Source organism: Cibotium barometz, chromosome 32 (genome assembly GCF_041138505.1).
Source record: "Cibotium barometz isolate CiBa-2024 chromosome 32, ASM4113850v1, whole genome shotgun sequence".
In the NCBI taxonomy this organism is placed as follows: domain Eukaryota; kingdom Viridiplantae; phylum Streptophyta; class Polypodiopsida; order Cyatheales; family Cibotiaceae; genus Cibotium; species Cibotium barometz.
The window spans coordinates 20,546,927-20,574,489 of NC_141077.1; the positions used below are offsets into that span (position 1 = coordinate 20,546,927).

At 47.2% G+C, this 27,563-nt stretch overlaps 3 protein-coding genes across 3 annotated transcripts; 1 reads left to right on the forward strand and 2 right to left on the reverse strand.

Moving 5' to 3' along the window:
- Positions 1 to 2,569: 2,569 nt before the first annotated feature.
- On the forward strand, positions 2,570 to 4,042 carry LOC147619935 (uncharacterized). Its single transcript, XM_086772672.1, has one exon. The coding sequence runs from the start codon at positions 2,969 to 2,971 to the stop codon at positions 3,851 to 3,853; it is 885 nt and encodes a 294-aa protein (XP_086628798.1). The 5' UTR covers positions 2,570 to 2,968; the 3' UTR covers positions 3,854 to 4,042.
- A 4,168-nt stretch (positions 4,043 to 8,210) lies between these two features.
- LOC147619936 (uncharacterized) lies at positions 8,211 to 9,633 on the reverse strand. The gene has a single exon (XM_086772673.1). The coding sequence runs from the start codon at positions 9,232 to 9,234 to the stop codon at positions 8,350 to 8,352; it is 885 nt and encodes a 294-aa protein (XP_086628799.1). The 5' UTR covers positions 9,235 to 9,633; the 3' UTR covers positions 8,211 to 8,349.
- Positions 9,634 to 14,907: 5,274 nt separating this feature from the next.
- Positions 14,908 to 27,126, reverse strand: LOC147619937 (uncharacterized). The gene is made up of 2 exons (XM_086772752.1): positions 26,272 to 27,126; positions 14,908 to 16,272 (listed from the first exon to the last, which is right to left on the reverse strand). The coding sequence occupies exon 2, from the start codon at positions 16,243 to 16,245 to the stop codon at positions 14,908 to 14,910; it is 1,338 nt and encodes a 445-aa protein (XP_086628878.1). The 5' UTR covers positions 16,246 to 16,272; positions 26,272 to 27,126.
- Positions 27,127 to 27,563: the final 437 nt, after the last annotated feature.

Below are 27,563 nucleotides of genomic sequence, written 5' to 3' on the forward strand. Positions count from 1 at the left end.
GACTGCCGGCCCTAGGAGCGCCCCAGGAGCGGCGGGGGGCCGGCAGCCTGCTGCCCCCCACTGTACCTGGCTAGGTATGCGGAGCCTTGCTTGCAGAAGCTCATGATGTTGAACACTATCGGGAAACATAAGCGAAAAAGGACCTCTTTCCCACAAAGGAAAATGCCTGAAACTTCTCGTGACTTTGTAAGCCTCAGGTAGTTTGTGTAGTGCTTTCTTTCTTAAAGATGTGTAGTGGGGTTGCTGTAAAGAAAAATGGTGCCTTAGTCCTTTGAGGCAGCTTTTAGACTCACCTTGTTGGCATGTTGTCATATATAGGTAGTGATGTGTGTGAGCACACTTAGGACCGCGGGGGTACTTTTTCCCTCACTAGGAGGTTTTTTCCCCGTGCATTGTATATACGCCCATCATTCTAGGGCCAACTTATCTTTGTATTTTGCACACTTATCAATACACTCTCCTGTGTTGAAGCAGTCCTAAGTGTGCACACACACATCACTACCTATATATGGCAACAAATCACCCTTGGGAGTGATGGTATGAACGAGAGGAGTGATGGTATGAATGAGCAATAGTACCGGTAGAGCCATCTAGACCTGCAACATTCTCAACAGATCCTACATCCACAGAACTTGGACGTACATCTATACCTTGCACAATGTTCCACACTCCTTTTGCAACCAAAACATGCTACATCATGTATATCCATAGTGGGTAATGGTTGTCCCCATCCAATTTGTCCTTAGCAGACAACATGCGAAATACATCATTGCTGTTATGAACCAAAGCTAATGACTGAAACTGATGCAAAAGTTACATGTAATGAAGTAAAAATTGAACAAAAAACAACACGTGCTATGTAGCACGATCCACAATAGTATACATATGTCTGTTTTGCAGAGTATAGATACTTGTGAAAGCTCGTGAAAGCTTACCTCAATTTTAGAACGGGAGTTGGAGGGTGTTGGCGGCGCTGCTAGGGAAGTCGATGTCTGCTTTGATATCAACTGCTGGAGTTAGGGTTGTAGACAATGCACACACGAAGCTTGACATGAAGTGGGTTCTATTAAACAAATAATCACACTTAAAGACGCCCAACAGAAATGATTACAATTGAATCATAGTAGAGGCAAGTGCGTCAATGTTGTGATGGTAGGAGTTGGGGCAAGAGAGATGCAAGTTAACTTCTGGAGTTAATCTCATCTTTAAGGTGTGTAGAGTTTCATCACATACACTTGAGATTGAGGCTGAGTGTGTAGCATGGATACCTAGAAGCGTTCTTATGCAAACTATGCTACAGAGCAGGATAGAGATAAAGGATCACTTTGTCTGCAGCAGGCGCCTTGAGATACCATATTCAAGGAGGGATTTCCAACTATGATGTTCCTTATCGAAACACGCAGGCATAGAGAGTACCTACTCTAGGCACAGATTCCATGGCCTAGCTCAACTTCGACTCAGCTCACTAGCTTCTTTTGACTGTCCATTGAGGGAGTGCACGCGTGCCTCCCAACCGGCCCTCTCCCCAACACACACATACACAAAAGTCAACTCCAAAGCCGGTCTTGGTTACCAGTAGAGGACTCTCCCTCTAGAGAGCCACAGACATTTTAGCACCCCAGAGACAACTTCTTACTGGACCTCACCTACCACGACCACAACAGGCTTAGATTGATAAGATCATTTGAGAGCTATGGAGGAGGCATGGGTGCTTTTTCGCCTTGATCAAGTAGAGATAGAAGCACTTCTCGTTCCCGACTCAATGTATGACATCCTACACCCTCCCATCAATGTAGGATGGAGATCGGATCTTTCATGATGTAGAGTTTTACATTAATCTTACCCTTTCCACCTTGGTTGCAATCTAGACCCGTTTTTTGGGAATATAATATTGTGCACCTTTTTTTTAATAGCTTAAGATGTCTAGAGGACATGGACACATTCTACTTGCATGTTTTGACTCGCAGGGCCTTTATAGACGTAAATTCAACTTTCTTTCTTTCTTTTTGTTTTTTGCCATTGGTCAGCTTAGAGTATCATCACACCAGCTTGAGATCAAGGCATTACACATCCCTCGAATTGAGAGGGTTCCTAGAAAGACCTCTTGGTAATGATTGAATATTGTACGTTAAAATTGTATTAATAAATAGTATTTAGTATCTTTTTTTTTACAAAATTCTAAGCCAAAAGAACACGCTTTATCCATGGCACTTCTTCAAAAAAGAAATTTTCCTACCTGAGAAATCAAAGGTAACCTGTAAAAGAACTTGGGGTTTTTGATATTTTTGTTGGGATTCGGAACTAAAATGCCTATGTTCTATCAAATAACAGTGAAGTAAATTCAAAATCTATCAAAGGTAACCTGTAAAAGCACTTCGGGTTTTTGATATTTTTGTTGGGATTCGGCCTATGTTCTATCAATAATGGTCAAGTAAATTCAAAATCTTGCGTAAGATTTCTCAATTTCAGTCGGGGAAATTTACAATACAAACTTGGGTGATTTTCAAGCGTATGATTTTCAAGCACTAACGTTTAGGCAGCACTCTAGTTTTGGGGGTCAGGCCCATCTTAACTCACACGCTTTCCTAGGTCAAAAATCAATTGCACGTATCTTTTGCGGCCTGGCACATCTTTTCCTTTTCGCCAGTTTGTGCTCTCCTGCTCTTTTGGCCATAGCCATGCTTTTTGCAAGTTTGTTCTCTCCTGCTCTTTTCGCCATAGCCATGCTCTCCTACTCTCTCTCTCTCCCCTTCTCACCATAGCCTTAAAGCCATTATGCTCTCTCCCTCTCAGATCAGGCCTCTCTCTCTCACACACATAAATAGCCTTGCTATCTTGAGAGCTTTTTGCCATAGCCTCTGTAATCTGCCTTCAAGCTTTTTGCCATAGCCTTTCTTCTTAATTCGTTTTTTTGTCCATTCGAAACTTGCTTTTTCTCCATAGGCTTTCTTCTTCTATTATAGAAACTATGCTTTCTCACGCATCTTTGTCACCTGCTTTACATCGCATTCACCACGGATCTCCCATGAAGGTGCACACACCAAAGCGCATCTTCGACATGGCAGGTGAAGAAGGGACAGTGGTATGGAAAGCTAAGAAGGTTACACACCCCGAAAGCTTGCAGTCTGGAGAAGTCTACATTACGCACTGCCGTGTTCGCGATGACACAGATTGCAACCTACTTTTAGCCAGGATTGATACCTCGGAGTCAGTGCTTGTCTCAGAAAGCTTGGCAATACTAGCAGAAGATGCAGATGCTGTTTATCAGTCGCTATCGCGGATGAAAGATTTCAAAGATGATGCAGAAATAATCATTTCAAGCATTGCAACCATCCCAGGACTCCAAGGTAAGGGTTCATTCTGCAGATATGCATATGCTGTGTATATTGGATGCAAAGAGGATGGCACACCATATGATGCAATTCAAAGAAGTGGCATGCAACTTTTCTGGGAGGTTTTGCAAAGCTTGGCAGAGGAACACCTGGAGAATACTTCTTTGGAGTGGTTGAGCAGATGTGAAGGTGAGGATGAGATCGTTCCGCTCCAAGCATTTGCGAGAATGTTTGCTTTGCTCCATGAGCGGCACCAGAAGTCCCACCCCTTCAGTTTTATTTGCGGAGATGTGGATCTCGCCGAAGCAGCTCTCCAAGTTCTGAAATATCTCGTTGAAGACGCGAAAAGGGAGAAGTTCAAAGAGATCACTCATTTGATTCGGGCGACTATTCCTCTTATTGAAGGCCGGATTCATGCAAAGAAGAAGGCCGACTTGGAGGAGAGAATGAGAGTACTGTTGGACACAACCATTATCCAAGCAAGGCAGCCTAAGCGCAAACTAGTATGGAAAGAAAGTTAGAATAGTTTCATTAGAGTCACTGTTTGTGAATAGCTAATAGAAAGATAAAAGATAATCAAAATATACAGCGCTAATGTGATTAGAGCAATGATAGAGTTGCAATAAGATTTTGTCGTAATTGTAATCATAATAATCGTAAGTCTCGAATCTGTACAATTTTTTACTGCAGTTTGGAAAGATGATCTTTTAGCTTTGGCTGTAACAGTAGCTTCAATAGTTTCTCTAATTTCTTTGAATCCTCCTGTATGATAGGTACAAATTTATGTTTGTTGGAGTGGATGAAGAGTAATGTGGGGTATTTTGTCACCTAGCTAAGGATATGGTGTGGTCTCTGTGGTAGCATGGGACATCTAAGCATTCTGATGATGTAAACAAAATCTCAAGTGAATCCAAGGGTAGAGCTGATCCAAGGCTCTGTTGAACACAAGCCACTAAGCTATAACCATGCCAGTAATGGTCAGTGTGCATGTGGAATGTGGTGAGCTAATGAAAGCAACACCACAGGCTCTTAGTTTTACATGCTGTCTCTTGGACTGCACTAATTGTTGCATCTGCACAACAGAGCCAGTAGCAAGATTGTTCTGAATAGATGTGGCAACGAGGCCTCTCTCTCATCTCGCGACATACACACATTTTGACTCGACTTGGGTGGACTTGAGTGTGTTGCTGCATAGGAGCAATTGACAATGGGTTCACTATGAGTTCTTGAGTGTGTTGCTGCATTGTGAACCCAAGCTTCTCCACTGCAGCGTCGGAGTGAGGACTGCCACAGCCGTCGCCTGGCTCTTCAATCATAGGCCAAAATGAATGAACGTCAAGAGTCATTTGAGGTAGTGCTGCCTCATTTTTTGCAAATTCAGAAGACAATCATGCTCTAATCTTGTGTCCAATTGCTATCCTCTGTTAGCGGGTTACGATGCCAATATAATATGGGAATTACCTCAAGAATCATCTTGAGGAAAAGGCAAGTTATTCAAATCCCCATAGATAAGGCAAGTTATTCAAATCCCCATAGATAAGAGCATTCACAAGAAGTTTTAAATATCTTCCCATATGGGAAAGAGGCCCCCTTTCCCTTACGTTTCACTATAGTGTTCAACATCATGATCTTTTGCAAACAAGGCTGCGCATACCTTTCTGCCTCCTTACCTGCCGGGGGTTCTCCCTTAATCCTCCTACCCTGTCCTTCTAGTCAAAGAGTCGAAGCTGTTAGCCTGTTGGTGCTCTGCCCACCCCCAAGCCGCTCTTCCGGTTGTAGACTTCCGAGTTTTTACCGATTGGTGTTCAGCTCTTAGTAGTTGGAGATTAGCATCTTTTGCTTCGGGCTTTCTGATTCTTCCTTCACATTATGGAGCCTCATTACCAGATATTCTGTCGTCGTCTTCCAGACTCTCTACCCCGTCGGTTGGGTTCATGTTTTGTTGTCTTCCTGTCTCTTGGTGGTTTTTGCAGGTTCCAGAGGCGGGTATGGTCTAGTGGTTTGGCTCACTCGGCCCCTGCTCATTCCTCTCTTGCTGAGAATTTTGTAGTCTCTCCATCGACATCTCTCTTCGGTATCCTTGGATCGGTCTCCTTGGATGGCTATAGTTTCCTCAACCTCCCTTGCAGCTGTCTTCACTCTCAGCTTCACTTAATTGGTCCTAGTTTAGTATCTTCAGGTGTAGTTAGCTTGCTGATTACGGGCTTTGGTCTTCTTTAGAGGCTACCTTCTCTTCTACTGCTGATGCTTCTTGAATATCGATGTGGAGTGCCTATCTTCCAAATGCTACTGCTTGGAGATCTCTCTTCTTCCTATGTCCCAGGGCACTTTTACTCTCTTTAGGAGAGGTTTTTCCCTTGGTTTTTTTCTCAGTTCTATAGGCCTTTGGCTCGTCTTAGTACAGTGTGGCCCAGGCCAAGGGAGAAGCCAGAGAGCAGCCCACCTCTGAGCAGGCTCCATCGAGCACTCTGGGGATTTCTCGTACTTAGTAATATAGATCTGTGCTTCCCCCCCAAAAGAGAGAGAGAGAGAGAGAGAGAGAGAGAGAGAGAGAGAGAGAGAAAAGTAGAGTAGAGTAGAGTAGAGTAGTTTATTATCGTCCGCGGAAGGCCAAATTATGACCCATGGTACCTTTCCAGATTGACAATGAGTCTCCTCCCCCATGGTGGGAAAGGGTAGTAGCGGTGAAAGAACGATCTATGCAGCGTGGTTCTCCCAAAAGCGTAACATGCGGGTGATGAGAGCCCCGAACTTCGATGTAGGAGTAGTGGTCAGAAACTGGTGAAGTGGCCCCTGTAAAGGGATATCAAAGTCAGCCCGTATGTGTGCATATGCTGGGCATGTCATAATCATGTGCTCCTCTGATTCTACACTCTGTAGTCCACACAGCTTGCATAACCTCGTCTCTCATGCCTGTCCATTCCATGCATCTGTCTCGATCAATAAAGTGTGTGATCGAGTTCGAAGTCGTGCAATACTCCGTCTAAATACCACTGAGAGCGGGTTGGCTATGTAGGATTCCCAACATGAAGGATAGATATGCTTACTGTAATAAGCAAGTTTGCCATTTGCTCCCTTGCTTTGATGTTTTGCTTGATACACTCGTAAGAGGTCTGATTGAAATGTGTCCATGCATATATCTTCTAGTGCCATATCTAGATATCTGTCCACTCCCCACCCGTTAAACCATTTTCGCATATCCAGCACCCATCCTGTTGAAAGCACTTTACTTTTCCATGTTTTTAGTAGGTGTGTGCTAGCATCCCATGCCTGTTTGGGAAGCCTACTGTGATCCATTTGACGTACTCGGGTGGCATATCTTAGTATTCGGATCATAGCATGTACCTCAATTGGCCGACGGCCGGTTTCCAAAAGCATAAGTACATATGGTGTGGTGCTTTTGATGCCCAAATGTCTACGAATTAGTTTAGTTATTTCCCTTGTTTGTGTTCCTTTGTTGGCTTAGAGTAGTCTTTTAGTTCTAGACTCTATCATGGCTGAGTATGCCCATCACCTTCGGAGAGTGATAGAAACTCGTGATAGAAACTCGGCTCGTTGGTTTTATAAAGAATGTTCTTATGAACTAACCTTATACAAACCTGCACCTACTCTTGGGCACTGATGATGTGAGTAGGGATGTTGTAGCTTATGTTCCACGCTATGCATGATAGAGTTGATGAACCTACACTTCAAATGTGGACAAACATTGGAGTTAATAGTTGCACTTTCGAGTGCAATTCTGTTAAAGTTTCGAGTTAATGTTTTGTTCTTGTTTGTAAGTACTCTAGGACTAGATTTTATAGTTCTTCGTTTTGCTATTTACGTTATCGTACAGTATCTCAGCACATGAGTTAAAGTCCTAATTAATGATAATGTGTGTATGATTGTGTGTGTGTGTATATGTGTGTGTGTGTGTGTGTGTGTGTGTGTGTGTTTTTAAAAAAATTTAATTATGTTTTTTTTTTTGGAGTTTTCTTTACTTAAGAATTGTTGTTCTTTCTATGTGTTTTGTTTTCGTGTTTTGTTATATTTCCTTTTGAATGCTTTCCTTCAAACTCTTAATTCGTAAGTTCAGATTTTTCTGTTCTAATGAAGGCGCGTGTGTATGTGTGTGTGTCTCTCTCTCTCTCTCTCTCTCTCTCTTCCCCTGTGGTGACAGACGAGAGCTGCTGACGTGAGCTGCTGCTCTCTCTCTCCGAGCGTGCAGGCTGAGACGTGCAGGCTGAGAGCACGAATCTCTCTCTCTCTCTCTCCACGCTGCCTGACTCTCCACGCTGCCTCTCTCTCTCTCTCCACGCTGCCTCTCTCTCTCTCTCTCTCTCTCTCCACGCTGCCTGACTCTCCACGCTGCCTCTCTCTCTCTCTCTCTCTCTCTAACTTGGTGAACCAGAGTTTCAAGAACTCATTCATAGTGAACCCATTGTCAATTGCTCCTATGCAGCAACACACTCAAGTCCACCCAAGTCGAGTCAAAATGTGTGTATGTCGCGAGATGAGAGAGAGGCCTCGTTGCCACATCTATTCAGAACAATCTTGCTACTGGCTCTGTTGTGCAGATGCAACAATTAGTGCAGTCCAAGAGACAGCATGTAAAACTAAGAGCCTGTGGTGTTGCTTTCATTAGCTCACCACATTCCACATGCACACTGACCATTACTGGCATGGTTATAGCTTAGTGGCTTGTGTTCAACAGAGCCTTGGATCAGCTCTACCCTTGGATTCACTTGAGATTTTGTTTACATCATCAGAATGCTTAGATGTCCCATGCTACCACAGAGACCACACCATATCCTTAGCTAGGTGACAAAGCTACTGTTACAGCCAAAGCTAAAAGATCATCTTTCCAAACTGCAGTAAAAAATTGTACAGATTCGAGACTTACGATTATTATGATTACAATTACGACAAAATCTTATTGCAACTCTATCATTGCTCTAATCACATTAGCGCTGTATATTTTGATTATCTTTTATCTTTCTATTAGCTATTCACAAACAGTGACTCTAATGAAACTATTCTAACTTTCTTTCCATACTAGTTTGCGCTTAGGCTGCCTTGCTTGGATAATGGTTGTGTCCAACAGTACTCTCATTCTCTCCTCCAAGTCGGCCTTCTTCTTTGCATGAATCCGGCCTTCAATAAGAGGAATAGTCGCCCGAATCAAATGAGTGATCTCTTTGAACTTCTCCCTTTTCGCGTCTTCAACGAGATATTTCAGAACTTGGAGAGCTGCTTCGGCGAGATCCACATCTCCGCAAATAAAACTGAAGGGGTGGGACTTCTGGTGCCGCTCATGGAGCAAAGCAAACATTCTCGCAAATGCTTGGAGCGGAACGATCTCATCCTCACCTTCACATCTGCTCAACCACTCCAAAGAAGTATTCTCCAGGTGTTCCTCTGCCAAGCTTTGCAAAACCTCCCAGAAAAGTTGCATGCCACTTCTTTGAATTGCATCATATGGTGTGCCATCCTCTTTGCATCCAATATACACAGCATATGCATATCTGCAGAATGAACCCTTACCTTGGAGTCTTGGGATGGTTGCAATGCTTGAAATGATTATTTCTGCATCATCTTTGAAATCTTTCATCCGCGATAGCGACTGATAAACAGCATCTGCATCTTCTGCTAGTATTGCCAAGCTTTCTGAGACAAGCACTGACTCCGAGGTATCAATCCTGGCTAAAAGTAGGTTGCAATCTGTGTCATCGCGAACACGGCAGTGCGTAATGTAGACTTCTCCAGACTGCAAGCTTTCGGGGTGTGTAACCTTCTTAGCTTTCCATACCACTGTCCCTTCTTCACCTGCCATGTCGAAGATGCGCTTTGGTGTGTGCACCTTCATGGGAGATCCGTGGTGAATGCGATGTAAAGCAGGTGACAAAGATGCGTGAGAAAGCATAGTTTCTATAATAGAAGAAGAAAGCCTATGGAGAAAAAGCAAGTTTCGAATGGACAAAAAAACGAATTAAGAAGAAAGGCTATGGCAAAAAGCTTGAAGGCAGATTACAGAGGCTATGGCAAAAAGCTCTCAAGATAGCAAGGCTATTTATGTGTGTGAGAGAGAGAGGCCTGATCTGAGAGGGAGAGAGCATAATGGCTTTAAGGCTATGGTGAGAAGGGGAGAGAGAGAGAGTAGGAGAGCATGGCTATGGCGAAAAGAGCAGGAGAGAACAAACTTGCAAAAAGCATGGCTATGGCCAAAAGAGCAGGAGAGCACAAACTGGCGAAAAGGAAAAGATGTGCCAGGCCGCAAAAGATACGTGCAATTGATTTTTGACCTAGGAAAGCGTGTGAGTTAAGATGGGCCTGACCCCCAAAACTAGAGTGCTGCCTAAACGTTAGTGCTTGAAAATCATACGCTTGAAAATCACCCAAGTTTGTATTGTAAATTTCCCCGACTGAAATTGAGAAATCTTACGCAAGATTTTGAATTTACTTGACCATTATTGATAGAACATAGGCCGAATCCCAACAAAAATATCAAAAACCCGAAGTGCTTTTACAGGTTACCTTTGATAGATTTTGAATTTACTTCACCGTTATTTGATAGAACATAGGCATTTTAGTTCCGAATCCCAACAAAAATATCAAAAACCCCAAGTTCTTTTACAGGTTACCTTTGATTTCTCAGGTAGGAAAATTTCTTTTTTGAAGAAGTGCCATGGATAAAGCGTGTTCTTTTGGCTTAGAATTTTGTAAAAAAAAAGATACTAAATACTATTTATTAATACAATTTTAACGTACAATATTCAATCATTACCAAGAGGTCTTTCTAGGAACCCTCTCAATTCGAGGGATGTGTAATGCCTTGATCTCAAGCTGGTGTGATGATACTCTAAGCTGACCAATGGCAAAAAACAAAAAGAAAGAAAGAAAGTTGAATTTACGTCTATAAAGGCCCTGCGAGTCAAAACATGCAAGTAGAATGTGTCCATGTCCTCTAGACATCTTAAGCTATTAAAAAAAAGGTGCACAATATTATATTCCCAAAAAACGGGTCTAGATTGCAACCAAGGTGGAAAGGGTAAGATTAATGTAAAACTCTACATCATGAAAGATCCGATCTCCATCCTACATTGATGGGAGGGTGTAGGATGTCATACATTGAGTCGGGAACGAGAAGTGCTTCTATCTCTACTTGATCAAGGCGAAAAAGCACCCATGCCTCCTCCATAGCTCTCAAATGATCTTATCAATCTAAGCCTGTTGTGGTCGTGGTAGGTGAGGTCCAGTAAGAAGTTGTCTCTGGGGTGCTAAAATGTCTGTGGCTCTCTAGAGGGAGAGTCCTCTACTGGTAACCAAGACCAGCTTTGGAGTTGACTTTTGTGTATGTGTGTGTTGGGGAGAGGGCCGGTTGGGAGGCACGCGTGCACTCCCTCAATGGACAGTCAAAAGAAGCTAGTGATCTGAGTCGAAGTTGAGCTAGGCCATGGAATCTGTGCCTAGAGTAGGTACTCTCTATGCCTGCGTGTTTCGATAAGGAACATCATAGTTGGAAATCCCTCCTTGAATATGGTATCTCAAGGCGCCTGCTGCAGACAAAGTGATCCTTTATCTCTATCCTGCTCTGTAGCATAGTTTGCATAAGAACGCTTCTAGGTATCCATGCTACACACTCAGCCTCAATCTCAAGTGTATGTGATGAAACTCTACACACCTTAAAGATGAGATTAACTCCAGAAGTTAACTTGCATCTCTCTTGCCCCAACTCCTACCATCACAACATTGACGCACTTGCCTCTACTATGATTCAATTGTAATCATTTCTGTTGGGCGTCTTTAAGTGTGATTATTTGTTTAATAGAACCCACTTCATGTCAAGCTTCGTGTGTGCATTGTCTACAACCCTAACTCCAGCAGTTGATATCAAAGCAGACATCGACTTCCCTAGCAGCGCCGCCAACACCCTCCAACTCCCGTTCTAAAATTGAGGTAAGCTTTCACGAGCTTTCACAAGTATCTATACTCTGCAAAACAGACATATGTATACTATTGTGGATCGTGCTACATAGCACGTGTTGTTTTTTGTTCAATTTTTACTTCATTACATGTAACTTTTGCATCAGTTTCAGTCATTAGCTTTGGTTCATAACAGCAATGATGTATTTCGCATGTTGTCTGCTAAGGACAAATTGGATGGGGACAACCATTACCCACTATGGATATACATGATGTAGCATGTTTTGGTTGCAAAAGGAGTGTGGAACATTGTGCAAGGTATAGATGTACGTCCAAGTTCTGTGGATGTAGGATCTGTTGAGAATGTTGCAGGTCTAGATGGCTCTACCGGTACTATTGTTGCAGGTTCAGGCAGCTCTACTACTGTTGTTGTTGCTACTGTTTTATCCAATGCTGAACAAGACAACCTCATTGATCTTTTCACAAAGGTGCTTCCTCGTGAGAAGTTCAAAGCTTTCGCAAAGCTTTGGGCTTGCTCCCCTTTGTGGACTGATCTATATTTCACTATACATGAGTGCCAGCTCTCATTCATACCATCACTCCTCTCGTTCATACCATCACTCCCAAGGGTGATTTGTTGCCATATATAGGTAGTGATGTGTGTGTGCACACTTAGGACTGCTTCAACACAGGAGAGTGTATTGATAAGTGTGCAAAATACAAAGATAAGTTGGCCCTAGAATGATGGGCGTATATACAATGCACGGGGAAAAAACCTCCTAGTGAGGGAAAAAGTGCCCCCGCGGTCCTAAGTGTGTTCACACACATCACTACCTATATATGACAACATGCCAACAAGGTGAGTCTAAAAGCTGCCTCAAAGGACTAAGGCACCATTTTTCTTTACAGCAACCCCACTACACATCTTTAAGAAAGAAAGCACTACACAAACTACCTGAGGCTTACAAAGTCACGAGAAGTTTCAGGCATTTTCCTTTGTGGGAAAGAGGTCCTTTTTCGCTTATGTTTCCCGATAGTGTTCAACATCATGAGCTTCTGCAAGCAAGGCTCCGCATACCTAGCCAGGTACAGTGGGGGGCAGCAGGCTGCCGGCCCCCCGCCGCTCCTGGGGCGCTCCTAGGGCCGACAGTCCCCCTGCACCCCACCACACCTAGCTAGGTATGCTACGTCTCACCTGCAGAAGCTCATGATGCTATCGTGATCCGCAAAGTGGGAATTATATTGGGAAAATATGAAAAACTACTTGTTAGTGTAATCTTTTTCTTGCTTCCATAAAGGAATGATTGAAACCTTATTAAGCCTTCTCTACTTAAATATTAAAACAGTAATAAAATTGCGAATTGTCTTCTCTAAAAAATGTTCTTTAACACAACAATCACCAATTATAAGTAAGGCTAGCAAAAACAACATAAATGCTTTTATACCTCCCATAGATAAACATGTGTGTTGCGTGACCCAACTAAAAAAAGTGGTCGTAATGGATGTGAATCCATTGCTTGGGTGTTTACATTCTCCATGGTAGCAAGAGGATCAATGACACCATCAAAATCGTCCCATTCTTCCCATCCAAGTCCCCAAGCACCCATACCCCCATAACCTGGGACACCAACACCTGGACCCTTGAATGAAGACTCCTTTCCTACATTTGTCAGCATTCCTACGCCCACAGTTGCTCCACCAAGGCCCAAACTTGGGCCTTCTCTGCTTTTCAACCCAACTCCCGGAGAGACAAATGTTGGGATTGGGGTCGACTCTGAGTTGGCCCAGCCATTTTTTGGCCACTCTGCTTGACTCCATAGATTTGACTCCATTATTGAAAAGCTTTTGTGGGTGGTAAGATCAAAATACAGCAGTCCCTGCAGATCATGCACAAGAAAAATCATTAAGTCCTTGCCAGATGAAAAACGATGATACACAAGAAGTTCTGGGAATTTTCCCTTGTGGGAGAGAGGGCCCCTTTCCCTTATGTTTCCCTATAGTGTTCAACTTCTGCAGACAAGGCGTAGCATACCTAGCTAGGTGTGGTTGAGGGTGGGGGGCTGCCGGCCCCATCCGGAGATGGCAGCCCCCTTCCCCCCACTGCACCCAGCTAGGTATGCTACGCTTCGCCCCCACAGAAGCTCATGATGTTGTCGTAATCCACGATGCGGGAATTCTAGTGGGAAAATGTCTAAAACTTCTTGTGATAAGACTTGAGCAGAAACTTTTTATGTACCTTTCGACTGCAAGACACCACAACTTGCTCTGGACAACATGAATTCACACAAACAGCCTATAAGAGCCACAAAGGATAGATCATTAGCACAGTGTTCCCTAACACTAGAGAATATACTTGTGGAATGGGGGCATGGGGGTGTGTGAGATGAAGTGAGAGGTGTGGAATGGGGGCGTGGGGGTGTGTGGTGCAAAAGATTCCACAAGTATATTCTCACAAATTCTTTCAGCACTTAAATATTAATCAGCAAAAATATATCAATTGTCAACTAACGGAAAGATTAAAAATTGAAAAAGCAAAAAACAATCCATGGACATTAGACAGTTCAATGTCTCAAATGTACACGTAGAAATTTACACCAAGGGAAGGGAATGAGGGTAATTCTCCTTGTAGGCATATGTGCTTCAAAGAGATGATACCACATCCCCAAGGTATAGCATACCATGACAAGAAGATTTGTCCCTCCTCACACTCTGTTCTCTGATATTTACAATGGCATGATATTGCCTTGATCATCTAGCAAGCTTTTCTAGCTTGCTCAAGAGACAGCCAAGGAAAGCTTTGCTTGATACCATGTCAGAAGTGATAGCATACATTGAGCAAGCACAAGGGAGGAAGGTAGCGCCACACTGCATAGGACAACAATCTGTTTTGACATTATACAATTTTTACAAAATGAGCTTCAAAGCTATAGCTTGCCTCTATTGTAACGCTCATTTTATGTCATTTTGCCTTGTCGCCTGTGCCCTCGGAGCATTTTGTTCCTAACACAAAGATCTTTTCAAGAAAACAAAAAAAAAAGCTATAGCTTGCCTTTCCTTGCATTCCACTCTCTCAATGAGTGTTTACCCACACTTTTTGTTCACACCTAAGAAAGCCTCTGCTCCAACAATTGTGGATCATCCTTCACTTGATGGCATTTTTTGACATTAGAGAATTCCAAGAACTATGACCACACTTTAGGCATAAGTGACACAAACAGGAATAAAACCTCTATTCATGACTTGGAATATACATTAGAAGTTTTGGACGTTTTCCCTTGTGGGAAAGAGGTCCCCCTTTCCCTTATGTCTGCCTATAGTGTTCAACATCATGAGCTTCTGCAGACGAGGCTCTGTGTACTAGGTGCGGTGGGGGCAGGGGGCGTCGGCTCCCCCACCACACCTAGCTAGCTATGCTACAGCTGGCCTGCAGAAGCTCATGATGTTGTCGTAATCCACAAAGTGGGAGAAATAGTGGGAAAATATCTAAACCTTCTTGTGCTTGGAGCTGGGTTGTTGGAATAAAACATGAAGCTCTTCAAGAGAATTTGGACCACCCTTAAATGAATGCTTAAAATGGACCAAACACATTATCAAGGAGTGCTAATACAGCATGAGATTCATATGTACTTTTGCTCTCCCCTTCTTAACGAGGCATGCAGACCTAAACATGCATTCAAGCACAACAAGTTAACACGCTTGGACCTTTAACAAGGAAGGCATGAATATAAACAAACAGGGTAAGAGCAAAAACCTCCAGCAAGTCCCCATTGGAATGGAAAATTTCCTCCCCGTCTCTGTAATGAATGCTGAGAGTCATCCTTTGCAAGGCAGCTGATCTGGCAGCAATCTCATTGTTATCATTTGGCATAACAGAGCCTATTAATTTCTCTGTAATAACCCCTTCTCGATCATGTGGAGCACTTTCATTTATCTCGTGTCTCTTTACTGGCTTCGATGAGTCCTTGCTAGGGGTACCTTTCCTACCCTCACTGGTGGTTAGTTTAGCACCTCCCAATTCTAGAGCTGAACGAATGCGGCTAGGAACCAGTAGCTCCTTACAAGCCTCATCAACGGGGTTGCTCAAAGGCGGCGTGGGGGTGTGTGGGATGAAGGGAGAGATATCTGTCGAATCAGAGACTGAAGGCACACTTGATGTTTGTCCTAGTAATTTGCCTTGGGGGGTTTCTTTGATATTACGATTACCCAAAAGCCAGCTGCTTAGAGAAGTTGTGTTGGGGGGGCCGGCAGCCCCCTGGCCCCCACCTACAGTGGAGTTGAGATAGAATACCAGCTTCCTTTGAAAGAAAGAAGAAACACATTCCAAAGCTTTTAAGGGATCCTTATGAGTTGCACCCCACTGTAAGGAACGTTGAACTGAGCTTGCATTGGAAGGTTTGTTTCTCAACTGCTGCTTGGCCCAACCCAAAAACGTATCCCAAAAGGCCAGGCCAAGAACATGCCAAACCTCAAATTCTGTCAATTGGCCTAGATCTGAGCACACATGTGGTATTCCTTTACAGAATGCCGTTGATGACGCAATATCATTGCTTCCTAAGAAAATTTTAAATGCAGCTTCAATATCAGAAAAGGACATGCAGAGGGCTGCCACAGGTGCTTTAATCAGCTTCAGTACAAAGCTAATCGCATTCCAGTGAGATTTCTTCCACGCGGCAACAGAGTACAAGACAATAATCAAAACAGCTACCTCCACATTCACCTCCATATTTTCCCTATTCTGACCAAGTAAAAGCCATAGATCAATTGCCAATAGGAAGGCCTCTGTTGCATCAAGAGGCCAACATTCACCTGCTTCTCTGCCAGCACGGAATCCAGTTGTTGAAACTGGTTGAAAACTGCAAACCCCCAAAGGGTCAATGACCTTAAACCATTTGTCTCCAAGATTTTTGACAGGCTGCTCAAAAAACTTATTTCTTGGCACAAACATGGTATCACTGGTGCTTTGTGATTCATCTGTAGCTCCTCTTGTGAACACACACTGAAGGTACAACATGTTCTGCTCATGGGCCAAGCTTGCAAGCTGTTTCAAGTACATCATTAAATTGAAACCTCTCTCTCTCTCTCTCTCTCTCTCTCTCTCTCTCTCTCTTTGGTGAAAACAGGGCTATATTACTGAGTACCATAATCCCAGGAGATGCCAGAAGGCGGCCTATCCCAAGGGTAGTACAAAAGCTGATGGGAGAGGGGAAATGCATCAGAAAGCTATGTACATCACGGAAGCCAATGTGAGGAGTGAAGAATGAGAATGAACCACTGTGGTGGAGTGTACTGCCACTGTATGTGCCCTTGAGAGTAGGAAAAGAATAGCTAGGAGCGTGACCAACGACAAAGGAACACAGTCCGGCTCTCCTCCGCTGCCCCGGAGGAACCCATTGGCTGCAAAGGGAGGAAATAACCTCCAGCCAAATCCCTGGGCAAATATGTACTGTGGAAGAAGGCGAGTGGCCTAGAATACGTGAACAGCGGGCCTTCCAAAGAAGTCACAAGGTGATACTTACAATGGTGGAGAAGACTACATCTTGGGCCTGAGACACATCCTCTGTGGCAGCTGGTGGAAATATCAAGTGATCCACAAATGTATCCTATAGGTATAAGCATAAAAGCAGGATCGGCACCCTCCCCCTCGATAAACAACTGGGGTCCTTAGAGATGCATCAGCCAAGAGACAGCTCCCCAAGTGAGAAAACCCTGCTGAATGCCCATCCTACTGAGTAGTATGCAGACTGCATGCCAAACCATGTGCGAATCCTGGCAGAACCTTAAGCAATGGGAGATAGACTCTGGGACGTCCAAGTCGCATCTGGAACACGAAGAATTGTGCCCCAAAATGGCTGCCCAAGTCCCCACTAGCAAAGCCAATGCGACCAATATGCACAGAGTACTCAAAGAACGAGACAGTCTCAATACAACTGAGAGATGGGACGGCCCTCCCACATCCATAAGCGCCAACTGTGGGTCTCCTCAGGGGGAAAAAGAGGATCAACCACACGGCGCTTCTCAACATGCTCCTCTAAAGCCTCTGAAAAACAGATCCAGACATGGTGCGAGGAATCCTAATCCAATGCAATAGTGAAGAGCATACATCCAAATCTCACTAGCATTGGTGTACCCTGAGGAGCGAAGAGACCCTACCAACCAACATGCTCTAGCAGATCTCTCTCTCTCTCTCTCTCTCTTTTTGATGGAACACAGTGCTATATTACTGAGTACAAAACCCCCCAAAGATGCTTGAATAAGCCCGTCTTTGGGGCAGTACAACTGAGCAGAGCCGCCAAAGCGGCCAAAGCCAAGAACTGGAACAACTAAGGCACAAGGCCTAAATAAGCTGGGAAAAAACCAAGGAGACAAGGGTAACTGTTACAACCTGGAATAAGATGGGCCAAAGGCCTATACAATTGGAAAGAAACCAGGGGAAAAAACCTCTCCTAAAGAGAGTAAAAAGTGCCCTAGGACCTGAAAGAAGAGAGAGCTCCAAGCAGCAGCATCTGGAGGATAGGCACCCCACATCGATAGTCGAGAAGTATCAACAGTAGAAGAGAAGGTGATCTATGAAGAAGACCAAAGCTCGTAATCAGCAAGCTGACTACACCTGAAGATACGGAACCGGACCAGGATGTGAAGAGACGCAGCTACAAGGGAGGAAGAGGAAACCGCAGCCCACCAAGGAGACCGAAGAGAAGTACCGATGGAGAGGCTACAAAATCCCCGACAAAAGAGGAAAGAGGTGGCAAGTGAGAGGGCCAGACCCGCTGCTGGAGCCCACAGAAACCACCAAGGGACAGGAAGATAACAAAAGCAGGAACCAACTGACGGGGCGGCGACTGGGGCAGACAATCCGGAAGCCGACAAGAGAATCCCTGGAAATGAGGCCCACAGTGCGAAGGAAGAAACGGAAGGCGTGAAGCAGAAGAGGCGAAACTCCCAATCACCAAGAGCTGAACGCCAGCGGTAAAAGCTCGGAAGTCTGCAACCGAAAGAGCGGCTTGGGGGTGAGCAGAGCACCAACAGACTAACAGCAGTGACGCTTTGACTGGAAGGACAAATTGGAGGAAGGAAACACCCTGGCCGGCAAGGAGGCGGAAACACTAGATACCCAACCCGTTGAGAGCCCACGCACCCACAGAAGACAACAAGCACCCACAACCACACCCACAAAACACACAACTACACAAAATAACACACACAGAACACACAAAAACACACACATATCACACGCACTGGCACACTCGCACACAAGGACACAACCCGCACATAGACTACCGCACAGAAAAACACACCCACACCAACAACCACGCACAAACACACACATCCGCACAGCCACTCAACAGAGAGATGCACAAATCACAAACATGCAAACACACATAGGCACACATAGGCACACAAACGCACGCATACAAACATACACACACATACACAAATGCACACCGACCAACACACACACGCGCACACACGCAAAGCCACACAAATGCACGGATACAAACATACACAAACACGCACAGAAATGCACACCGACCAACACACAAAGCAGAAAGGAGACTGTAGAACAAAGCAGATGGAAGGGGAGGGGAACCAATTGACGGGCGCACGCTCGATAGCACCCTCTCTCTCACACACACGCTTGCGCCTTGCAGGTGCAAGCACGCTGCTGGACGGGAAAGGGGAGCTGCGCACGAGCTCCCTACCAGTGCTGCTGCTGTGAGCGCACGCGCGTTGCAGCCGCTGGGCGCGCAGACAGCAAGGGGGGGGAAAGGAAGAGCGCAGCAGAGGGCGGGGAGCGCGCGCGCTCTGCAGCGTGCTCCCCGCCACGGCTCCTCTCTCTCTTTTTTTTTTTGGGGGGGGAAGCACAGATCTATATTACTGAGTATGAGAAATCCCCAGAGTGCTCAATGGAGCCTGCTCAGAGGGCATACAAACTATACATGAGTAAGGAACCTGCAAGCAGGCAGTGCTAGATCAAGGCGGCGTGTGTGAGGAGTGCAGTATGAACCACTGCGGAGGTGTATACTCCCAGCTGACAACATCTCCCACCATCGTGAAGAACAAGGATGTCCTCCCCCATCTGCGAATGAAAGTCTGTCGCCTCGCCTGCAGAGCGCGATGGCCGGCAAGTATCCTCATACATAGATCGCAGTGTGTGGACTAAATCCATCCATATCATGACAAGGGTGTCGTGAGTCGATGACTGAGTGCGACTAAGAACATGAAGGCAGCAAGCCTTCCAAATGTTCCACATCGCAATAGCCACGATAACCGTGAAAACCTCATCCATGTGCCAATGCTCTAGCTGCCATGAGACTGGAGGGATCATACTAAGGCATCCCCGCGAATACCCCAGTGATGTCAGCATAAGAACACTGTCTGTAAATGCAGATAATAACGGTGACAAGCGCTCGCTGAAGCTCAACGCTCACCACTCGCCCCCCCCCTCTCTGCTGCTTCTTCGCGCGCTTCCCCCCTCGCTCGCGTCAGTTCTCAGCCGCCCCACCCTCCTTCCCCCTGCTCGCGCGTCAGCTGCCCAGCAGCTTTCTTCCTCGTGCCACCCCTCCCCCCCCCCTTCTTCGCGCCCGCCCTCTTCCCTGCTGTTCAGCTTGGACAGCGCCGCCCGCCCCCCCCCTCCCCTCTTTTTTGCCGCCCCCTTTTTTGGCCTACCCCCCCTTTTTTTGCCGCCCCCCTGCTTTGGTGCAGGCTTCTTCTGTTTCGCCTGTGCTCTTGCGGGTTGGGGGTTTTTTTTTCGTTCCTTCGCGCCGCCTCTCCAACGCCACCGACTGTTTCGAGCTTCAGACTCTAATGGAGGATTCTTCCGCCCCACCACAGAGGGACTCTTCGGCAGCCTCCTCGCCCCCGCCCCTGAGGATCCCCCTATCAGGCTTTCTCTCACGCCGGCGGAGGAAGCGAGCCTCACGGCAGAAGTGGAGCGTCTCCAGGTGCTCTCCACTATCTGCAGGATAGTCGGCACCCGCCCCAACAGAGGGGAGCTCGTGATCTTCTTCAGGCCCGCCTTTTGGCCGATGTGGGCAAGATCACCGACATTCAGTTCTTGGGCCGTGGACACTATCAGATAGAGTTTGAGACGGTACAGAGTGTGGCCCAGGTGCTTGCTATGAGCCCCTTAGATATTCGGGGGGCTCGAGCCTTTTTCAACCATTGGCAACATGGCTTTGATCCCACGGCAGCCTCCGCGAGTGGCGAGAAGCTCTTCCTCCTCACTGTTTGCTTTCCTGGACTCAGGCGGGAGTATCTGCCCCTTCTCTCCCGGATTGGTTCTGTGGTGGGATCTCTTTTGGAGGCCAGCCAGCCGACAGCCGCTTCCGTGGTGGCCAGGGCAGCTGGACTTCCTTATGTTCGTGTTTTGGTGCCAGATGTCTCCTCTCTACCGAAGGTTATTCAGCTGCCTAAGGTAGGAGGAGGATGGATTGATCAGAGGGTTGAGTACTCGGGGCTCCCGAACCAGTGCTTTGTTTGTCGTCAGGTCGGCCACTTGGCCAAGGCCTGTCCTCGTCGGAGACCCCGTACTCAGCCCTCTCAGCCTACTGCAGCTAGTGGGGGTGCGTCCGCTCCTGAGCCGCAGCAGCAGCCGCAGCCTGCGCCTGACGCTCAGCCGACGGCCCCTGAGTGGCAGACTCAGGGACGCCGCAGGGACCATCGGTAGCCGCATCCGCATCCGCCTCTGCCGCTGCAGGCCCCTCGTCAGCCTCAGCAGAGGCAGCAGCATCAGTGGGTTCCCTTGCGGAACAGCTTTGAGCCTCTCCAGCAGCAGCAGGAGGCCCCTATTCCCTCGACCGTGGATCAGGAGATGTCGGGTCCCCCTCCCCCCCCTCCCCCTCCTCCCCCTCCTCTTGCCGCCTCTTCCCCCCCCCCTCCCCTCTCCTCCCCCACCCCCTCCCTCCCCCTCCCGTTCCCCTTCGGTTCTTCCTCCCTCTGCCTCTCCTCCACCCCCCTCTTCCCCCCCTCTTCCTCTCCCCCCCCCTCCTCCTCCTCCCCCTCCCTCTGCGTCTCCCCCTTGCACCCCTTCTTCTCTCCCCCCCCCTCCCCCCCCGGGCGACTCGACTTTCTCCTGGCATTCTCCTGCAGTTCGGCGCTCGCTCTCCTCGGCTCTTGCTTCTGGCTCTCCGCTCCGGGGGGCCATGCCGGTTAGGGCTTCACGCATTTCTTCGATCCGGAGCCGTCTGCTCAGTTTTGATATTCGGCAGCGCTCGGAGGCCTTCGACTACTCCTTCACGCGCTTGTTTGGAGTGGAGGGCCCTCATGAGCCGGCACCTATCAGAGTTCATGTGGTTGTTCTCCCGGCTCGGGGAGAGGAGGCACTCGACTCAGCTGTGGCTTTCTCGTTCCCCCTGTGTGGCTCTTGCGACCGCGAGTGGACTCTGGACTCTGCGCTCTATAGTCTGCGTACGCAGGCTGTGGAGTTCTCTCACCATGTTGATGATCTTGAGGTTACTGATTTGCTAGACCGTTTCTGGGAGCTAGCAAAATTCTTTGTCACAGGGAGTGTGGACAGTGCAGGGACTCGCCATTTGGTTGTCAGGATTGTTGCTACCCTTGCGCGGGGCCCTGGTTATGTATGTATACATGAGGATCATCTGCCAAAGGGAGAGGCTGTCTCCATGGGCCATCGTCATTGGCGACTTATTAGGGGAGCTTGTGGCTTTCAGGGGGGACAGAGCCGGAGTCGCTCGGATGGGGATTACTCCCCCTCCAAGCCTCTGGCTAAGTCCCGCCATGTGGCTGAGCCAGCCATTGTTTCTGCAGGTTGTCCCCCATGAGGATTATTTCCTGGAATGTCCAGGGCCTAGGGGGCTCTCAGTTCATGCGTTACCGAGGCCGCCTACGGCAAGAGTTACAGAGATGCTTGGTGGGAGGCAGGATTGACATTTTGATGCTTCAGGAGCACCACTTGAGCGAGGGACGGATTCGTAGATACGGTTCTTTGATGCCTGGGCAGTGGGATATGTTCTGGTCTGTAGGCTTTGGCCCCATGAGTGGGCAAGGAGGTGTATGTATGGCTATTGGGGACTCTTGGCGGCAGGCCATTGTGGACAGAGGTATTATTGTGCCTGGTAGAGCACAGTTCATTTCGATGCGAGTGCATGGTGAGCACATTGGAGTGCTCAATGTTTATGCGCCTAATCATGCGAGTGCTCGGGCAGACTTTTGGTCATGTATTGTGGATGCTTTGCCTGCTGTTGTGGACCATTGGTGCATTGGAGGTGATTTTAATATGCTTGAGGACCCAGCTGACCGGGTGGGTGGTAGTTGTGCCACATTGCACGGAGCGGAGCTTGCTGCTTGGGAGCATTTATGTATGACTTTGAGGATTTCGGATGTTTGGCAGCTTGCGTCCTTTCATCGGCTGCAGGGCAGTCTGAGCTTCTCCCGTTCTGACCGCCGTCAGGGAGGAGTTAATCTTTCTCGTATTGATCGGTTCTATGCGGGGGACCTTCTCGGTGAGAGGGGAGGTTCTGTTGGGATTCTTGCTGGCACTTCTTTCTCTGATCATGCGCCAGTCGTGTTGACGTTGGAGGAGCAGGTGCGTGCGCCTCGTTTGCAGTTGCATATTCCCGACAGGGTGCTCCTAGATGAGAGTCTATCTGCGGATATTGAGCGGCTTTGGTAGGCTAGTCAGAGCACTGCTTGCGATGCAGCAGAGCAGTGCGCCCAGGGGATCTCGACTATTAGCACCTTTCTTCATGAGGCAGCCCTCTCCCGCTTGGGTGAGCTTAGGGAGAGGGAGTAGAGTTTGCGGCGTGGCCTTTCCTCTCTCCAGCGTCTGCAGGAGCAGCAACCTGCCTGTGAGTGGGTGGAGGCTCAGCTGAGACAGGCTCGTCAGGATGTGCGTGATATCGAGGAGAGGCGACATAATTTCTATTTTCATAGACAGGCCTCACAGTGGACCCAGCTTGGGGACAGGGTTTCGGGCGAGTTCTTTGAGATTACAGGACCGAGACATTCGAGGGCAGGCGTGCGGTACCTCGTGCGGCATGATGGATCGGTTGCTTGTGAGCCAGAGGAGGTTCGTAGTATAGCCACTGTCTTTTATCGGAACCTTCTCTCGGCGGAGCCGCCGTCTGAGGTCCGAGATACTTGTCGACAGACTATTTGGACACATGTGCAGAGGAGAGTCACTGAGCAGATGAGAGCTGATCTGGCCTTGCCCCTTTCAGATGCAAAGCTGAGGGAGGCCTTGTGGATGCTCCCGCGCCACAGTTGCCCATGGTTTATTTGGAGGGCTCGCTGCTTCCCGGTTTTTGAGGGACGGCCCGAGCCTCCTGTAGAGACTGTCCGTGCTATTTGGCAGGAGCTGATACATACTCTCAGAGGACAGTATGACCGCATTCGGGGTGACTCGGATCGGGCCATTCTTCGGCGACAGGCCTTTCACTCCACTTGGAGGCAGGGACCTTTCTACAGCCTTCGCGCGGACACCCCTGTCTGGCATTACAGGCCACCTGTGTGGCTTTTCCCCCCTCCCATTATATGATTTAGCCTCATTTGTACTCCTTTTGTCTTGCACCTTGGGAGAGTCTCCCGGGTAGCCTAGTCTTTTATACTCCTATTCTGTGGAGTGTTTTGTAGCCCACTGGGCAGTTTTTTGTTAACTAATGTCAGGATCTCTGTTCGGAAAAAAAAAAGAACACTGTCTGTATCCTCTCCCTCAAAGAATATATGCGGCCCAGGCCAAGGGAGAAGCCAGAGAACAGAACCCCAACTGAGAAAGCCGACATGCACACCTGCTCTGCTAAGCAATAGAGCAACCGCTCTCCACACCGAAAATGCTGCTGGACATGACCACAAGCAGTGGGCCTGAGACTCAGAAGTGTGCAAATCACAGCGCATACAAACAGGGTCATGGCCCATCAATGCTCCTCAAGTCCCAACTGGCAATCCTCCATGAGCAGCCATCCAGAAGAAGAAAGTGATCCTGCGAGGGATCCTCCACCCCCAAATGGAACTCCAAAAGTGAGCCAGAAAAGCATGTGATAGCTCGGAGTGTAACCAGGTACCCAATCGGGTGGGTCTATGCAGCGAGCGACGAAGTAGACAATGCCTCCCAATCCGCACAGAATAGCCAAAAAAGGAAGCATGTCTAGCTCCTGCCTCCACAGCAGGCCACTCCCACTCACCAGGATCCCAAGATAACTGTGAAAGTGGGCGCCCCTCCCAAATCCACAGTCGCCAACGAGGAGCCATATCAAAGTGAAAAAAGGGGTCCACCTCCCTCCTTTTCCTGTAAGATCCAACCACATGAATGGGAGTCCAATCATACTGCCCCGCAGCTCCTCCCGGCATCCCAAACCATGATACTGTAGTCTAACATACCCAAAGGAGTCAGGAGAACCCAGAGGTATAAATAGCATAGGCCAACAAGAATGCGCACACCAAACAATAGAGGGTGTACCCTCCTCGCCAAACATACATAACCAGCCAATATGCACCGGCATCACGTGCACACCTCGAATGGCTTTGTCCCAAAGCTCAGGCATAGCTGCATCAATCTCTGCCATCCGTGGGATGACACCTCTGCCAATGGAGTACTCATCTGCAATGAAATCCGCTGACAACTGGCATGTCTGAACCCATCCATGCACTGAACTAGCAGGGCCACGATCCCAAGTAGCCCAGTCAATATGAGTCCGCTGTCCAAGCTGACGACCCTCTGCATCTAAAACATATGAGTTCCAGATGAGGGGCTATCGCTCAATCTCTGGAAGAGAGGCAGGCGGTACGTTTGCGCAAACTGTGTCTCATGGAAATCCAGATCTGTAAAATAGAGCGCATGAAAGGTGATAGGTGATCAGTACACAAGGGAGCATCCGAGAAAATGTACCGAATACTACCAGTACGACTCCTCTCTCTCTCTCTCTCTCTCTCTCTCTCTCTCTCTCTCTCTCTTTTGGTGGAAAGAGGTGGGCTTGTTCCCATTAACATTACTGAAAAAGCCCGAAGGCAATTACAAATGAACGGCTAAAAAGCCAATGAACGGCCAAAAGGCCAAGATTAGAAGAGCAGAGATTAAAAAACCCCTCAAGATAAACTTGAAGCACATAGATGAGGGGAAAAACCTCTGACAGACCACAAGGGAGATCTGGGCAGGGATCCAGAACAACAACATGCAGCGCGAGCGGTGGGGGGCATTTGAAGTAGAGGCCACGATTGCAGAGAGGACTCCAGCAGAGCAGCGCCAAAACCTAAGGCAAAAGCCTTGCTAACATGAAGTGAGGAAAAGCTACCCCAATAAGCCAAAACGCCTGGTCCGCAACCTTGTAACCGGAGAGCTGCAGACTCTAAGCACTCTCTCTCTCTCTCTCTCTCTCTCTCTCTCTCTCTCATCACGAAATCTTGGAAGAGCCAAGACCGGGACGATGCCCTAGAATGGTTGGTACAATAACGGATGTCAACAAAACCATGCATCGATCAAGCGGAAAATGAAGGATGGGAAAATCTCAGCCCGTCGGGCACAAAGACTTAACCAGTCCTTCATTCCTCATAAGAAACAAGCATATGATATTGGGACTTGTGCCAACTGTTCTTGAGCGATCGCTCGGCTCACACTTGGAAGAGATTTCGTGAGCAGTGCCCCCCTATTCCTATCTCAGATACTAGTACACACATATGCTACTTCATTATATCAAATACCAAATCAGCCCCCGTTAGCTTACCCACAAGAGCCATCCCCCTCCCACTCTACTCTCTTTACAGTGTCTGGTGGAAAGAGCTACACATAGATTACAGAGGGGGAAGGCAGTTAATCATACAGGTGAGACAAAAATGACCCAGTCGAAAAAGTCTCACTGCTTCAGTCGATTGAGCACATATTCCTATTCTACATGCTCTAAGGATTGCATCTACGGTCTTGAATCGCAAATCGGAGCTTCCTACAAGTAGCTATGGCCACGAGTAGTACGCACTTATGCGTGACGACTACGACGCATAAACGCACACATTGCACGCATGAAGCACATCAACATGTAGATTAAACACTAAAGAATGCATGTATGAAAGCTCAAATGGAAATGCTTACCCGTTTGTGTGTAGCAAGCACGAGAAAATACGCGCTCTCTTTAAACAAAGCTCTCTCTCTTTACTTAGCTCCAAAAAGTGTTTTACAAAATTACAAGTGCTGGTATTTATACCTGGCACTGATCACTGAAAATGTAACATCCGAAATCTATCAAGGGCTGCTATTCTAACTCAAATGTACAAGCTGGAAGCCGTAATAGCCCCAAAATTACAAGATAATTGGGATTTTAAAGTACAAAATTGGCATTTTTGCCAGTGAAGTTTGTCTTGAAGATCTTCTGCCCATATGTTTAAATGGGCCATTGTCGAGGGATTTCCCCATTCCTAGACCATAAATAACATCACACCTATTCATAATTTCGGAGATGTCTTGGATGCCGGGAACTATAGGACAATCATGGTCGGCCACCTCTTGGCCAAACTATATGGATCAGTACTAGAGACAAAGCTTAGTGATATTGCCAAGAGGGAGGGGCTACACGCTAGAGGTCAGGCAAGTTTTCTGAGACATTACTCTACTTTGGACCACATCTTCACTTTGAGGAGCTTAGTTGAGTAGGCAAAGGGAAGGAGACTATATTGCTGCTTTGTGGATTTCGCAAAGACCCAAGGCCAACCTATTATTGCTATTGCACACATTAGGTGTTTTACATGACATGGTATGGAGCATTGTAAGACTTTATAAGCAGGTGATTGGGAGGGTGAGATGCCCAAGAGCATGGTCTAAGGTGATCAAGAGCACTATCGGGGTGAAGCAGGGGTATCTCCTACACTATTTGGATTGTACATTGATGGTTGACAACTTCATTGCTAGAGGGGGAGGGGTTGGATATTCTCTTACTGGGATGATCTCCATTTTATTATATGCCGATGACGATGTGTTGATATCCAAGTCAGCTGAGGGGTTACAGACACATGGTGACCCTAGAGAAAACCAAGGTCATGATTTTTTGAACATCTACAAGGGTGAGAAAGAGGACACATATCACTTATGGAGGAGGGTGGTGGAGGTGTTGACATCATATGTATATCTAGGAATCACTTTCACCGACCGAGTGGGCGCTTCTCCATGCGCAACAGGCATGCCAAGCCTAATTGACACGAGGTTATGCAGCACCAGCTATGCTAGACAGATAGTGTCATCATGCACATTTCCACGAGCCTATGACTAAGTGGCTTTTCGACACTATTGTTACACCGGCATTGATATATGTCACACCAGTTTGGGCCCCAAAGCTTTCAATGGAGGATTGGGGATACATCGAGGGGCCCCAGATTGCGATGCTATCATGG